Source organism: Electrophorus electricus, chromosome 15 (genome assembly GCF_013358815.1).
Source record: "Electrophorus electricus isolate fEleEle1 chromosome 15, fEleEle1.pri, whole genome shotgun sequence".
Lineage (NCBI taxonomy): Eukaryota > Metazoa > Chordata > Actinopteri > Gymnotiformes > Gymnotidae > Electrophorus > Electrophorus electricus.
In genome coordinates, this window is record NC_049549.1 from 14,176,645 (window position 1) to 14,193,738 (window position 17,094).

The 17,094-nt window shown below is 49.5% G+C and overlaps 1 protein-coding gene across 3 annotated transcripts in view; it reads left to right on the forward strand.

Annotated features, from left to right (window-relative positions):
* The window catches only part of dph1 (diphthamide biosynthesis 1), a 60,356-nt gene that overhangs the window by 17,117 nt on the left and 26,145 nt on the right, over window positions 1-17,094 (forward strand). For all 3 annotated transcript variants that reach the window (XM_026997812.2, XM_026997811.2, XM_035534467.1), the window contains one exon: window positions 2,589-2,652. In XM_026997812.2, the coding sequence (XP_026853613.1) occupies window positions 2,589-2,652 (64 nt within the window). The remainder of the gene's footprint in view (window positions 1-2,588; window positions 2,653-17,094) is intronic.

Sequence of the window (17,094 nt, forward strand, 5' to 3'; positions counted from 1 at the left end):
ACATTTATCATCTAATAATGTGCTTGGTACAATAACCCATATGTATGAAAAGCACATGACCATCACGTAAGGATTATGATTAGGGCTTATAACAGAAGGGCAATATTATGTCTCGTGAAAAAGATATGAGAAACTCTATTTACTTCTGTCCTTTTACTCCTCAAGACCTGTATTTTGATTCCATTTCATAAGGTTTTTTGTTGTTGTTGTTGTTCTGCTGATATTAAAAATGACATCAGTATTATTTGATAAAGCTACTTTTACAAGACGATGTTCATTGATCAGTCATGAAGCTAATTTGCTAATATGACTGATAAGCTGTCATTTATCTGCATGCCAAGGGTAACTTGTAGAGTCCATCACACTGAGGCATGGGCTCTACAAGATATTTGAAGGTGCCCTTTGGTTCCGAGATGTTAGCAGCAGATCCTTTAATCCTGTAAATTGTGATGTGGAGCTGCCACGACTTGTTGTTCCAACACATCCCACAGACGCTCAATTGGATTGAGGTCTGGGGAATTTGGCCCCTGTTGATGGGTACTGGGAGCACCCCCACAAACCTTGCTGCTTTGGAGATGGTTGTGTGAACATAACTGCTTGGCCCTTGTTAAAGTGGCTCTCATCTGCACACCTGAACCCAACACGTCGTCTACAAGAATTGACTGTTTGCTTAGCGTCTAATATATAACAGTCCTCGGCATGTCCTTGGCATGGTTATGAGAGAATCGATGTTATTTCCTTCATCTGGGAGTGGTAATAATGTGGCTGATCAGTATGAAGGTACGTGCATTGATGAGAGTAGCCCACATGTGCTATGGTTAAACATTTCAACTAAAGAGGACTTCTCAAAACACTTTTGTAAAAGTACTCTACCATTTTCTTAGCTGGCTAAAGTTCATTTTAAACTATTCATTTGAAATTAGCTAGCTAATGATGAAGAAAACAAATAACCTAAAATTGCATTAAATTACACAAAGAACCACATTAGTTACACCAAAAACATTGTTTGTGGCAGAATGTCTTAGTGATTTGATAAATAATTGACATTTTATTTGATAATAGAAAGTAAGATGGGTAAGCATCAAGCTAGCTAGCTAATGTCAGAAATGTTACAAGCACGCTAGACTCAACACCGTGGCAAAAACAAACCATTTGGGATAAAAGCACTTAAGAAAGTCATGATTGGTGCAATGATACAAACGGCTAATATAGATCTCTGGCTGAAGTTTTGGCACTAGCATTCCAGCAGTTTACATCAAGCAGATGCGATTCCTGAGCGAGTTTTGTGGAGCGTAAACCTCAAGCACGTACTGCGAGAAACTCGGAGCACTTGTGAGTTTTTAATGTTGAGAGTGCTATTGAGAGAGTTTTGAATGCAACCCAAGCGTTTTGCACATACGTGTTTTAAATGGAAATGACAGTTGAGCAGGTTTTCACATTTTGAATGAAAGCAGCGTTTTGTTTAATAAACCGTAGGTATTTAGCTGTGCGTTCAGTACTGATAAGTGCATTCAGGTTGATTGATTATTGCCCTGAAGGGAATTAGTTTTTTTTTTGTGTACATTATACATTAAAACACAAACAACAATAAATAATAAAAAATAAACAACAACTTCAGGAAATTAAAGAAATAGATTAACTCCATAAATAGTGAACCCCAAACAGTGAACCCCATAAATACCTATATGCACATTCCTATCACGTGTGTGCTTGTGCACATAGGTGAATTTATATATGGCATGGCTTTACTGTACTATAATTTAATATAATATAAAGTAATAATATATTGTTTATTAAGCCATGGTTTCTAATCCAGTAATACACAGTTGTTAGCGCAGTACTCTAGGGTCTTGGGATTGTTAGTATCGGCAACAAGCAGCAGTACTTCAGTGTGCAGAGCCAGTGCTCGAACAAATCCCAGGCATTTCTGCTGCTCTCTCTACGCTGGTCTCTCTACTCTCAGTGCTGTGCACATGTGTCGTGCACGTGTGCAATGCGCGTGGGCTCTCCAGCCTTGGGGATCCCTGCTCAGGGCTCTGTGAGATTTCCCACAAACCCCTGGCACACACCTGTCCAGACACTCATGCAGATCGCACGGCTCTGTCTTTTAATCACAGCATGTGCAAATGTGAACTGTTCAGAAAAATGTTATGTCAGATCACAGCATGGCGGAGTGTAATCATAGTATGTAGGGGTGCAAATGCTGCATTTAGCATCGCGGGATATAATCAAATTATCTAAAAGTATAATGAATGCACTTGGAGAAAACTACATGTAGGACAATATTTACAGTATGTAGCAATATAATCAAACTGTTTAGCACTGTAATTATATAATTACTCCTACATATAAGCAAAGTATGTAGGAGTATAATCCTGGCGTTTAGCGATCCATCCGCAGTATATAGGACAATATTTACAGTATGTATGAGTTTAATTATATCATGTGGGAGCAGAATCACAGCATACAGAAGTGCAATACCAGTAGGTAGGAGTGTTGCAGTCTAGTGTCCTGATATATGAAAGCTCAGGCTCTAGAGAACTCGCTTCTAGACTGCACTGATCTGCCTCTCTGCCTCTGCCTCACAGTGGCCCTGCAGCTGCCAGAGGGGCTGCAGATGTTCGCCTGTGTGATCGCTGACATCATTGAGAGGTAGGTACTCACGCTCTCTCTCGCTCACACACACACACACACACACACACACACATACACACACACACACATACACACACACTCTCTCTCTCTCTCTCTCTCACTCTCCAACCCATGCTCTCAGACTCCCTCTCTTTTTCCCCTCGCTCCGTATTGATCCGCCCATCCACGGAGCGGAGTTTCCTTCACACTGCGGATCCACCGTGGCCCGAGGGCGAGGTGTCAGTGCAGGGTCCCGGTGTGGGTGGGCCATAGGCCGTGGCAGGGCCAGTGGGCTCAAGGCACCACAGCACAACTGACAGGCATTAAACGTGCAAGCGTGATCACCATTCCGCACCGTACCTGATAACCGGAGCTCGGAAGAAATTTAGGCGTGACTAACCGCACACGGAGGCCATCGCTGCCTCGGGTACTGGCTGCAGGAAGAGGGCAAAGCCATCTTCTTAATTCCATCTTGTTACAGCCTGCATGGAGGCATCGCATGCAAACACTGGCGTGCACACATACACTCGCAGGCCCAGAGGATTTCCTACACACTTGAACAGAAACCGAACTCCTGAGCCAGAAAGGAACACTTTAATTATAAACCAGTTTTATTATAAACAAACATCATTTTTTACATGCACATGCTCTCAGTATGCTCTGTTCCCACAGGATAAATGCGTGCGTGTGTGTGTGCGTGTCTGCCCACGTGCATGTGTGAGGTTCGCCGAGTTGTCCATGGTTTTTCTTTTATCCTTCTCTCTCGTGAGAAGTGCAGTCCTCCCACCGCCCCATTCCATGCGTCCCCCAGCGCAGGCACATTCCTGCGTGTCCTCCCAGCTAATGATTCCCTGTCACACTGTGGCTTGTGCAGGGGGCGGACCAGCCGGGCGGGTCGTGGGACGCTGCGCTCTGCGCCATCTGCACTGAGAGTTACGGTGGCCTGGTGACGAGACTAGCAAACAGCTCGGCCACCTGTGAGCCGCAGGTAGCAGTCCTCTCACAGTCAGGATCCTTATATATTTCACACGACACCTTCGGATGGGCGTGCGGTCGACCTGGATTCATGCGGGCCTGCTGGACCCGGCCTCGTCTCTCTCTCTCTCTCTCTCTCTCTCTCTCTCTCGCTCTCGCTCTCGCGCGCTCTCTCTCTCTCTCTCTCTCTCTCTCTCTCTCTCTCTCTCTCTCTCTCTCTCTCTCTCTCTCTCTCTCTCTCTCTCTCTCTCCCTCTGCCACTCCTCCTAACACTGTGCCTTTCCCATTTCCTTCCAATGGTTCCATGTCTGGCCAAGCGATTATCTCCGTGGTCTTCACCCTTGTGCTTGCATCCGTGCATACACACGCACACGCGTGTGTGTGTGTGTGTATGCGTGTGGGTCTCAGACCACATGGGTGCTGATGGCCATTGTTTTCCTTTCTTATCGCGGTCCAGAAGTCGTATCAGTTGATGAGCTGACACTCTGACACTCTCACTCTCATATCAGGTTTTAGCAGCACAGTAAGACTAGGCACCATGTACCAACCTAAACCACTCCACTCTAAAGCACAATTACTGACTGATGATTGCTAAACCCCTGTCTCTTCCTGACACCCACAGAGATCTCTGTCTCTTCCTCTTCCTCTCACCCCTTCTGTCTACCTCCTCCCCAACACACACACACACGCCAGAGGGATTCATTTTCCTCTCATCTACACATCTTCCTTCTCGGTCTGTGCAAAGCGAAATAAACAATTAAATCCACAGTGTTGCACGAACACCCGCAATGTTCATTTAAGTTCCTGCTAGTCTCAGCACTGCAAGGTTTCATCTAGCACCGGGGCTCCTGCTGTGTGCTAGTGTGGCGGTCTTCACCTGGCCTCTGTTCCACTAATGGGTGTCAGCCTGCTCAGACGCCGTGCCCTTGTTAGCAGGATGCTTGGTTAGCAGAAACACATGACTAAGCCCAATCCAATAGGCCTGTTTTGCTGTATTGTTACTTGTGGTGATTTGTGGAAATTTACAGATGATATTAGTCACGTCTTCCTGAATATGGTCCACTAAGCTGGGAGTCTTTATTGCTACTGTTAGAACAACACTACCTGCTGTCCCTCACGCGCGCCTTTCCAGTGTAGAATTCTTTGGCTCCGGCTCTGCCCTGGCCACGCCCACTAGTCATTGTTCTGGTCAGTGTTTCATTTGTTTAGTGATTCATGCCTGTGTTTTATGGCAGTGCTTAACCGTATCGCTTCACCACGGTCTTCACCACGGCTCTTACTTCCCTGGCTCCCTGTTTTCTAGTGTAGCCTGGCGTTTCCTGGCATTTCCTGCTTTGACCTTTCCTGCTTTTGAGCCTGCTCTGAATCTCTGCTTTGGATTATTCCGTGTTTACCCCGGCTGCCTGTTCTCTGACCCTGCTCTCTGCTTCTGATGATTATTGGAAAGCTACGAGCCAAGCAGGATGTGCACTGATGCCTGGGCACTTTTTGCCTCCTTGTTGTTACAGCATGGGATAAAAGGGAATTTCTAGATAAGGCTGGTGCACTGGACTTTGGGTAGTAAGGAAATCCGGTGTTCGTGCGTACATGCTTGTGTGCGGGTGTGCATGCATGCCTGCGTGTGTGTGTGTGTGTCTGTCTCTCTCTCTCGGCTAGTAGGACCAGGGAACGGCCGAGCCATATAGAACCTGAGCAGATTTAGCTGGATGAGTGGTTTAAACCCTAATGAGCACAAGCTGTTTGTGCCGTCCTGTCCATTGCAACATCCAGGCCGTTTGAGCCGGTTCACCTTAAAACAATAAAATGCTCGTAATAGCTACATGATTTGTGACTGGTTTAATGTTGGAACCAAGAACCTGTGATGGTCTTACGCAGGCTAAACACACAAGAGTCTTGGCACATCCATCTTTTCCTGCGGGCTGGAAACCACACTGTTAACTCCGCCTCCCCTCCACCCTGCAGTGCTTCTCTTTCAGCTGAGTGCGGACGCCAAGTTGGTGGTGAAAGCAGCGGGACTTTTCCTGAAAATGTCGGAATTTTTAACCAAATATTCACGTCTGACGTAATGCTACCACACGAGGTTCCAGATGTCGGGCTGCTTTTTGGAAAGCAAAAGCCGCTCATCCTACACCACTGAGCTTATGTCTGAGCCTGCTAGGGCTGCTAATTTCAAATGTGGAAAAGATGGAATCTGTTACACATGGATGGAATAACAATGGAATAGCAAAAAAAAAGGTTTTAAAAAGAGGTTTAGATACATATCTCCACTGGTTCATTTAAAGATATTATCTGGCTCAGGATAGCTAGCGGGGGAACGGCTGTCTGTTTGCCAAACATGCGTGTCATCCTGTTTTTCCACAAATATAACATATTATTTACTCTTGCACATTTGTTCTTCCTCATTTGAAAATCAGCTGGAAACGTGTTCATGAACAGCAGAAGATAAGTGTGTAATAGGAAATGGATTGAGTGTAATCTCATAGCAAGTTTCACTGTTGGAAATCCATGTGTTCCTTAATCACAGTGGATGAGCACATAATAAGTAATAGATTGTAATATATGAAACTGTATGGCTGGAGAAAGCTTACAGTGATGTATATCAGAGAGCAATTAAATATTATGAATAAAGAGAAAGACACGGTTGCCAAGAGTGCCTGAAATGAGTGTGGAATCAGTCGTTTGGAAATCTCTGGCACCCTGGATTCTGCAGCAGTCGGCCATGTCCCGCAGAAGAGGGACCCTGCCAGGACATTTGTCATTTAAAAAAAAAAAAATCTCTTTGTGCTGATCCATAAACTTGCTAGTTTCAACACCAACTTTGACAATCCACCATATGTTTGCTTATCAGGCAGGAAGGTGCCCTTTAAAACATTTACCCTGTATTCAAGGACACACACAAACACACACACATACACCCCCCCCCCCCACCCCACCCCGATGCTAAGCTGCCAGTAAGATGATTACTGCGATTCCAAGTGAATTATGCTGTATTTCGCTGTGGCGTTTGTAAAGGTTGACAGACACCACTAAGGAAGTGAGCAAAACTGTATGTAGAAAACCGTATAGTGTAATTGTGTTTCAGAATTTGTCAAGTCAAATTTATTTAGATAATACTTTTTAGAACAGATGTTGTCACAAAGCAGCTTTAAAAATGTTTGAGTCCAATTGATCAGTTTTATGAAATGTTCTTTTCCTCTTGATTAACACTTCCTGCATTAATTAATTAATTTAGATGCTTAGAACATTTTAGTCTGCATTATAATCTCTTAGGTGACTGGAAGCTTTCCGATAATTCAAAGATGTTGGCCTTGAGCTGGTAATGTACCGTATTAGCAGCTCACGCCTGATGCCTGAGTTTTAAGGTCATGGGACATTGCTCCTTTCTGCCTGTTACTGTATGAGCCATCCTGTGCTGTAGGTGCTAGCGCACTCTGGTTTGTTAGCGTTGTAGCGAGCGAGGAGGCTGTTCCCCTGCGCTTCTTTAGCTGTGACACGTGTACCCCGGTCACCGAGGGGATGGGCCGTGACCACCCATTCCGGCATCGTATGTGCTTCGGGTCCCCTTTGTGGGAAGTTGAATTCTATTGTGGCGTGCCAGGTACCTCTGGAAGGGCAACCCCCCCTTACACACAAGCTGGAGCCTGTGTGTGTGTGTGCGTGTGCGTGTGTGTGTGTGCGCTCGTGTGCACACGGGCATATGTGGTATGTTTGTATGCTTACGTGTGTGCGTGGGGTTGGGGGTGTATGTGTTATTTTGTGCGTCCTTGACCATGTGTATCAGTGTGCATTTCACTTTGTGTGTGTGTGTGTGTGTGTGTGTGCATACTTCAGCCTGTCTGTCTTCCTCAGATCTTACATAAGGAGCTCACACTGAGCAGAGAGAGAGCACCATGCCCACATCCATAAGAAGAGACTGCCAACTTCACTGCTTGCTCGCTCTCTCTCTCTCTCTCCTCTCTCTCTCTCTCTCTCTCTCTCTCACTCACTGTCTCTCTCTCTTTCTCTCCTTTTCTCTAGCTCTCTCTCACTCTCTGTGACTAATGAGCTCACGTACCATTTCATGTGATGAGTTTACCTGCCTACACCACCGATGTGTTGCTCTTGCTCGCTGGCATGAGATGTGAGTGTGAAAGTGAGACCAGAGACGTGACTCACCTGGCAGGGTCTGGGTTACAGGCAAAAAGGCCTCTGGCCCATGCCAGTGTGAATGTGGTACCGCCACGCCAGTGGTCAGCTTCTCCGGCACGAGCTCGTTACTAGACGACATCTCGTAACTCCAATGCCACAGTCGCCGTTGCGCGTGGCCATAGCCGTGAAAGACGCCTGTCAATATGGCAACATGGCTCAGGGCGACTCATGTCAAGCTCCTGTTTATTGTTGGGTCATTCTTCCACCCTGGGAAGGCCTGTGCAATGCCAGGGGCTTGCGGGACTCTGAGGTCACACACATCAGCCATGTTCTCCCATATAGGTGGGACCCTCCTGAGAGCAAGTTTCTTCAGAGAGGCAGTTTTTGCTACCATCTTCTGAGGTCTAACCTAAAGGATCCAGCAATCATGATGTACAGTAGAGGCAAAGGCAGTCACACTTAGGGGTAGGTGTGGCTGAAAAGCTGAAAAGATGGTACCGAACAGTTAGGGAAGATGGTACCGAACAGTTAGGGAAGATGGTACCGAACAGTTAGGGAAGATGGTACCGAACAGTTAGGGACGATGGTACCGAACAGTTAGGGAAGATGGTACCGAACAGTTAGGGACGATGGTACCGAACAGTTAGGGACGATGGTACCGAACAGTTAGGGACGATGGTACCGAACAGTTAGGGACGATGGTACCGAACAGTTAGGGACAATGTAAGTGAGAGCTAGGAAGAAAGTACTGAGAAGTTAGAGAAGACGCTACTGAAAACGCAAACGTGCGTTGCTTTGTGTCTCTTCATGCCAACGTGAACCTGCCCACGTAGTTGTGCTCTCAGCGTGCGCTCAGTGAAGGCTGGCAGAGGCAATCAGGGTACCGAACCAGGTGAGACGTGAGCATGTCGGACCCTCTCCACGCCCCTGATCCCACCACCACCACCACCACAACTCCTCTCCCAAGTCTCTCCCAGCCCAGGAGATCCGAACATGCCGCAGCCTGTGGAGACCAGGAAGTCCATTAAAGAGGGTGGAGTGTAATGCAGAGAGCCTCTAAGGCTAACGACATCCTGCTCTGAGGCTGTCCCAAAGCAGGTGCACAGTCAGCACTCTGTGTGTGTGTGTGTTGGCAGCAAAATGGTGCAGGGGTTGATGAAACGCATCAGAAGCCTTCATGGGGAAATAAAGCAAGAGAATGAAAGCAGGAGTGTAGAAAAGTGCCTGTGTAAAATGAAAGCTAAAAATAACTAAAGTCAGACCTGGCCTGTCCTGTCCGGATCCGGAGCTTTATGAAATGACTTCCCCTCGCATCATCAGGCTGGAGAATGCTGACACGACTTTGGGAGTTTTTCTCCTCTGCCCATTCGACTCACCTCCTCACTTCATGTCAGAAAACTCTGGAGTCCCAGAGTCCCACGGGGCGGGGCGGGGCGGCCCAGAGGCAGGCCGTGCGGAGGCCAGGCCTCACTCGGCGGCGGCGCCCGTCACACACAGCCTGCACTGCCCGTTCTCAGGCTGATCAGATTTAGTGTAATGGCTGTATGTGCACCCACAGACGCTGTGACTATTCCTGCTCTTGCACTTTAACGCACTTCGGCGAACGCCAGCGCTTGCGTTTTGCATTCGGCCGAGTGTCGACAGCACACTTACCGGCTTAAGCGTAATTGTCTTATGGTGAAACCACTGTCCCCGCCTTGGCTGTCAAAGCAATGAGATCAGATGGCATTAATGAAGCTTTGAGAGCAGAAGCGATGGGTACGTGGGAAACAGCTGCTAACATGCTGCATCTTATGGCCAAGCAAGCCATTAAATCACATTATATTCAGCACAGCTCCTGTGTGTGTAGTGTCCTCACAGACATACGAAACGACTTATTTCTGAGAGTTAATGGAATTCTGTTTCTGCAGGATTTTCCGGCGCATTCAGTGGACTCTCGCCTTTCAATCTGCCTCATTCAGCCTCCGAATCTTTCAGCTCGGCTCAAATTACGGCCCTTGCTGAGGAAAGGCTGCGGTAAGGGAGCGGGAGCGAGCCGGACGCACGGGGGGAGGGGTCCAGGTTATGAGCCCTGGGGCGAACGGCGCGTGCCGCCGTGGGTGAGCCGGCGGAACCCGTCCTCCAGAGGTGCGTTCGGACCAGGAACCGGAGACGGGCTTCCACTGCCAGAGCCAGAGCCTTCAGTCGCTGGGGTGCATCGAGGGTTTAGGAAAAGGATCTTCCGTCCAACAGAGAGACGAGACAGAAGAGAACGGCGAGAGAACGAGGCTAATGTAACGCTAATGTAACGCTAATGCACATTAGGCTGTCGTTTACTTTCAGTAGGGCGCTGAAATGGGTTCAGCCATGAGACAGGCAGGCCCGTGACCCGCTAAAAGGTTGCAGGGGGACAACCAGGACGACGGTCCGGAGACGCTCCGGACAGGTCGGACTGTGGAACCCGCTTCTTGCAAGAGAGCAGCCAGCGCCACTATGTGTCTAAGTGCAATCCAGGCAGGGGATTTGCTCATTTTAGGGAACCATATATTACCAGGAATTACCAGGGAATTTTGTTTGTAGCATCTTTAAATTTTAGTTTTCATGGTTGTTATGGTTACTTATTCCATGCCCATTTAACAAAAGTGGCTTGTTTTCCTGTTCATTACCGGTCGAGGAAATTCAGCTTTTACTCCGTGAAAGTCAGGGAATTAGAGTGGGAAGAGAGCAGGAAGCCTGCACGAGCCGCGTTTATAATGATCGCCCCTCACTTGCTGGTGCTGTGTGTACATGACACTTTTGGACCAATTTGACACCACAGCATCTCCTTGACCTTTGAGTAGCTAACAGTCTGGTTCACTAAGGGAACGACCTTTCCACAGCTGGAAGGACAGGCTGACCAGACGGGGCCCTTAGGATTTGCAAAAAAACGAAATAGGAAAATAGAGGCCGTCACAGATGGAAATGTGGCCAGCGCCCTCGGTATCCCACCTGGGAAGCAGGCGAAGAAGTAAGAATGAGCAAGGGAGGATGTGGAATTCCCAGAATGCTGATAGTTGATATAGGAGGCGATATTTTTGCCCATCTTCTTTTCGTTACCAGAGCACATCTTTTTGGAAATCAGGGGATGTCCTGGCCTGCACACCTGACTGTGACGCATCTGTGTCACATTTCTGTGTGCTCAATTCTGCAGCTCGACCGCTTAATGTTCCTAGTTGTCATGAAAAATCTTGAGATTAATGAATGTTGTGTCACAGATTTCCGTGGTGTGTGGAAGGTTTTGAAGGATCCCCATTTCTTGGTGAAATTCCTACTGGAGCATCTGTGCAGACACACAGTGTAGATGGGAACAGAGTAACTCGTAACTCTCCCCCCCCCCGTACTAGTACATTTCCAGATGATGATAATTGTGTGAAGGGACGGAGCACATCGGCACCGTTTGTTATCGCCAACTCAATTTTGCCGACTGCCTGCACCTCCTTGCGCTTGCTGGCTGTGCGGTAGGCAAGCATGGTGTGAATTACCCTCTAGCTTTAACGGCAGACGCAGCCTGAGAAGGGGCACGTCAGTAAGTGTCAAAGCTCCTGCTCGTGAGCACAGATGAAGGCAGGCAAGCCCACCGCTTATGATCAGTGCTTCACGTGTCAAGCGACGTTACGGCCCTGAATGCTAGGAGCCGTAACGCCTTCCCGTTGCGCTACGCACTAACTCCGTCAGGTTCAAAACATACAGACTGGCCGAGTGACGACGACGCACTCGCCCCTGGCACCGGCATAGTCGCTCCGTCGTCACACGAGCTGATGTTGATGGCGCAAAGCCAGCTGGCCTAAGACTCTGTACCGCGCGGCCGGCGTGGTGCATGTCCGGTTGTAATTCCTAGGTGCGGCTCTCGTGCTGTCGACCCCAGGGAGAAGCAGAAGGACATTATTCAGGATCTGACGTTTCTTCATTACGAGCTTGACTCACTAGACCAGGCTCCTGGAGAGGCCTGTTGTCAAATTAGGGGCATTTGTCATCTCTGTTATTGTCCTCATTATTATTGTATGTCTGCTGCTTAAACTAATGATGTCTGTTTGTTTCCAGTCTGTACTCGTAGAGAAATTACCTGATGTTTGTGTGCTCTCTCCTAGCATGGCAAGATGAATGGAACGTGGCGGTTTTCGGTAGGCTTGACTAAGCTCACTTTGTGTCTCTCCATTAGGGAGAATTAAAGGGCCGATTAGAAGATTCCGCACGTCCCTCCTGTGTCGTGTGTGCTTGCGTCATTTGTGATTGTTTCTTATCCTCTTTTCTATCGCTTTTGACAGATTTACACCTAAGGTTCATGTTAAGTGCCTCTAGAATTCTACTGAATGTTTCTGTGGCTGATTTTGTTTTGGTTTTTTTTGCAACGGTTCGCCTCTAAAAACAAGAGTCAAGGTCAAGAGGTCAGGACAGTGTATGAGCTGAGGCCTCCAAGGCCTTATCCAGCCCTCTCCCTATCCGTCAGCCCTCCTCGCTCTCTCTCCTTCTCTCCTTCTGCTTAGGTCTGCCCTCAGTCCTGTGTAGTCAGACTGCAGACTGACTGCCCGGTGTAGACTAGCACCCTCATGCTGGACAACTGATGTGAAGGTGCTCCGCGCGGGCGGCTGCACGTTAAGAGTCTGACGATCATTGTGGTCTGAATGCAACACCGTCCCTGGCGGATTTCTGACAGCCCTCGCGATGGAGCCAAGCGCACGACGTCAGGCAGCGCGGGGCCGGATCTCGGCGACGTTCGAACTTCCGGGGCCCGGGGAGCACATCCTCTGGCTCAGGTCGCTTTTCCCTTCAGAATGCTTGTTTCCCTTCCGCACTTCCGTACATGCTCCCGTGTCCGCCGGAGGCGAAGACGGGCCGCGGCAGAAGCAGCGGCACTAACGGTCTCATTTTGGAGGGACTCGTAGGGGCTATGCAGCGGCGTCGGGGAAACACCCCCGGCCCTTCCGCAGCTGCTCGCGGGGCTCACGACACCTCGTGCGTGTGCGTGCCCCGCCACCGCTGAGGCATGACTTCTTGACGCACGCGTCCCTAGACAGGCTACTTTCTTTGGAGTGTGTGCGCATGTGCGTTTGCGCAGCAGATTAAAGACATCATATTTGTTAATATGACAAACCCCGAAGCAAGCGGCTCATCTGCTAAACATCTGCTCAGCATCTCGGTGTGTCTCTCCTCCTCTGTGTCTCTTTCTTTGCTCGGCTCCCTTTTTCTCAGTGCGTCTCCTCCACCCCCTTTCTTCTTCTCTCGCCGTCATTTCCCTTCCTGGCCCACAGCATAGACAGTCTCATTTTGTTTTCTCTTCTCACCCATCGTTTCCTCCTCTCTCTCTCTCTCTCTCTCTCTCTCTCTCTCTCTCTAACTCAATTCTTTTAAAAAGGAAATAATGAGACTCGCTCTTGGCACACGGTCTGATATGGAGGGAAGAGGCTCTTCCTCATGGGTAATATCCTCGATCTCTGTGTACGCGTGTCTGTGTGTGTGTGTGTGTGTTAGTCTGTGTGTGTGTGTGTATGAGCGAGAAGCAGAGAGGAGCTCTGTGTGTCTGCGACATAATGAAATGAAATATGAGCCATCAGCAGGTGCACAATATAAATATTGATGTGCATGGCATGTGGAGTGTGTGTGCGCGCGCGCTCGTTTGGTTATGCTAGTCGGGACGAGAGGTGTGTGTGTGTGTGTGTGTGTGTGTGTGTGTGTGTGTGTGTGTGTTTTGAACAGGGCTGTGTGAATATGTTTACATGCAAGGCTTTGATGGCGAGGTGCTTATAGCAGGCAGCTGTGTGTGTACAGCAGGGCCTTTGTCTGTAACTCAGGAACAATCTCAACACACACACAGCGTCTCACTCCTTCCCACTGCACTCAAACGGACGTCTCGCCGCTCCATACAGCCGACGGCGCGCCCAGAGAGAGGCCTGAAGTGTCCAGCCTGCTGTGTCCGAACACGTCCCATTACCTCAGCGCGTGATGTTCCCCCTCTCCTCTCGTCCTCTCCCCTCACCATCACTCGACTCCCGCGCCGTCTGCTCTGTCCATCGCCAGCGGGGCCGGCCGGGGCGTGCGCTCAGTTCTCGAGCGGAAGACAGCGCAGCAGGTCACGCCGGAAATCTCCGGCACCTAGAACTTGGGTAACAAGCCAGGCTCTGGGAAGCGAACGTCACGTCTGGCCAACGGTGACAGCTACACCAGGACAGCCTTCCCCTCCGAGTCTCCCATTTGAATGGCTGGAGCGCTTTGTCTTTTCCCACCCAATGAGGAATGTGTGTGTGTGTGTGTGTGTGTGTGTTATTGGGTATGGCTCTGAGGACCAGAACACTGCCAGCGTGAGGTGATCCTGTCATCTGACCAGTGGGAAAGAGCTTTGAGAGCTCTCCCACAAAGAAATCTCTTATATCCACCCTCTCTCCTCCTATCCTACCCAGCGGAGAGGAGGGGAGGGAAGGGGAGAGGAGGGGAGGGGAGAGGAGAGGAGAGGAGGGAAGGGAAGGGGAGAGGAGAGGGGAGGAGAGGGGAGAGGAGGGGAGGGGAGGGGGTGGATATAAGAGATATCTTTGCGGGAGAGCACTCAAATGACCGTAACAGCCTGATATGGCAGTGTCACAGACCACCAGCAACCCAGACCGTTACTGAGGCACTTGTAGTTCCACTTTCTGGACTTTAACAAACACACACACACCATACACACACACACACACACACACACACCATACACACACACACACACACACACACACACACACACACACACACGCATGCGCTCAAGCACACTCATCCCTGCCCCTAAGTAAGTGTGAGCTGGCCTCTAGCACACAGTATATAGCGGCGAGATCAGAATAGTCTTGCTGTTCATAAATCACGCTGACGGCAGTGCTTTAGTGTAATGCAGAATTACAGCAGGCCTCTGTTAAGGAGTTTGGCCATGATCCCAGACCTCACTGTCAACCTGTCAGCCTGCATGTCTTCTGCTGTGTGTGTGTGTCTTTACCCGTGCCTGGCTTTGATTGGCTGTGTGTGTGTGTGTGTGTGTGTGTGTGTGTGTGTGTCTCTTTACCCGTGCCTGGCTTTGATTGGCTGTGTGTGTGTGTGTGTGTGTGTGTGTGTGTGTGTGTGTGTGTGTGTGTGTGTGTGTGTGTGTGTGTGTGTGTGTGTGTGTGTATGGATGTGCTGGTCTAATATACACACATACATACACACACACACATACACACCTACACACACACACACACACACACACACACACACACCAGGTTATTGAGACTTAAAGCTTAGTGTGCACTCCAATTGCCTAGAGGCCATGATCCCAGACCTCACTGTCAACCTGTCAGCCTGCATGTCTTCTGCTGTGTGTGTGTGTCTTTACCCGTGCCTGGCTTTGATTGGCTGTGTGTGTGTGTGTGTGTGTGTGTGTGTGTGTGTCTCTTTACCCGTGCCTGGCTTTGATTGGCTGTGTGTGTGTGTGTGTGTGTGTGTGTGTGTGTGTGTGTGTGTGTGTGTGTGTGTGTGTGTGTGTGTCTCTTTACCCATGCCTGGCTTTGATTGGCTGTGTGTGTGTGTGTGTCCTTACCCGTGCCTGGCTTTGATTGGCTCTGTGTGTGTGTGTGTGTGTGTCTTTACTCATGCCTGGCTTTGATTGGCTGTGTGTGTGTGTGTGTGTGTGTGTGTGTATGTGTGTCTGTCTTTACCCGTGCCTGGCTTTGATTGGCTGTGTGTGTCTTTACCCGTGCCTGGCTTTGATTGGCTGTGTGTGTGTGTGTGTGTGTGTATGTGTGTCTTTACCCGTGCCTGGCTTTGATTGGCTGTGTGTGTGTGTGTGTGTCTTTACCCGTGCCTGGCTTTGATTGGCTGTGTGTATGTGTGTCTTTACCCGTGCCTGGCTTTGATTGGCTGTGTGCGTGTGTGTGTCTTTACCTGTGCCTGGCTTTGATTGGCTGTGTGTATGTGTGTCTTTACCCGTGCCTGGCTTTGATTGGCTGTGTGCGTGTGTGTGTCTTTACCTATGCCTGGCTTTGATTGGCTGTGTGTATGTGTGTCTTTACCCGTGCCTGGCTTTGATTGGCAGTGTGTGTGTGTGTGTGTGTGTGGGGGTGGGTGGGGGGGTGGGGGGTGGCTAGCTGTGCCTACGTGCCCACACAAAGCAGAAGATTTCACAGTGACATGCGTCTTATTCGAGCTAGATGTTTTCATCACTCTGTTCACATCGGTCATTATTCCACACTTCTAAAACCAGAACTGTTTGATATCAGAACTGACAAGTACATCTTAAACAAACCAATTTAATTGGCACGTTGAGGACAGTTATTACCATAAAGAGGAGCTTGTTATGCTAAATCACTTACACGGAGTGTTTGATGGAGTACTGCTACACTTCAGGCTTGGACTTGGCCAATTTTTTTCCCAGTTTTTTAGTTTAATTTTTTTCGTTTCTTATTTTTTAAACGAGCTCCTTTTTCCCGGAGGTGCGGCTCAAGACAGTCTCTGAGTTCTTCAAGGGAGTCTGGGAGCGGGGGCTCCTCTCGCCGGGCCAGGTTTCGATGAAACCCGCGTAAAGGCCGCGTGCGAAGATGGCACCCGAGGACGGCGGAGGGTGGAGGAGCTGGGAAGGGCCAGGTCAGCCAGACGCAGACCCGTGCCTGTGACCTGTGACCTGTGACCTGTCCTTCGGAAGGGCATGAGGGTGCATGGCGAGGAGCGTCACCCATTTCCTGCTGGCTGCTAAGGAGAAATGGAGGGAGTGAGGGGTAGTACTGCATCCCATCATGCACCTGGGGCAGGAGCGAACCGGTCGTATGTAACTGCAGCATCAGTTTGGGCCGGACCGGAGCGCTTGGGCCGGGCTGGACCGGACCGGAGCTACACACACGCACTCTGTCATTCACTCATACACACACACACACACACACACACACACACACACACACACACACACACACACACACACACACACACACTCACACTCTCATAGGGAGGGCATTTGGCAGGTGAGCAAGCGAGAAAAAAGGGACCTTGATGGAAAGGATCAGCGAATCAAATCTGGCACGGTAAATATTTATGTATCAGATGAGCCGTGTTCATCTCCTGCAGCTGTCCACGTCTGGCTGGGTCCAACACGCATTTCACATGGGAACGACCATTACAGACCGGGAGAGAAAGCGCACATGTACAGCCCTGGACCGGCGGCCGGAGAGAGGGAGGGAGAACAGCTCTTTTTGTGGGGCTCAGTGACCCGCCGGAGTGGAATGAACACGGCAGGACGCAGACACCTGGAGATCTCCCGGCGCGACCCTGCGAGAGCCGGGTGGAGGGTGCGTGCACGCACACTCATCCAGGGCTGGGGAAGAGAGGCGTGGCCTGGCGTGGCAGCCGAGA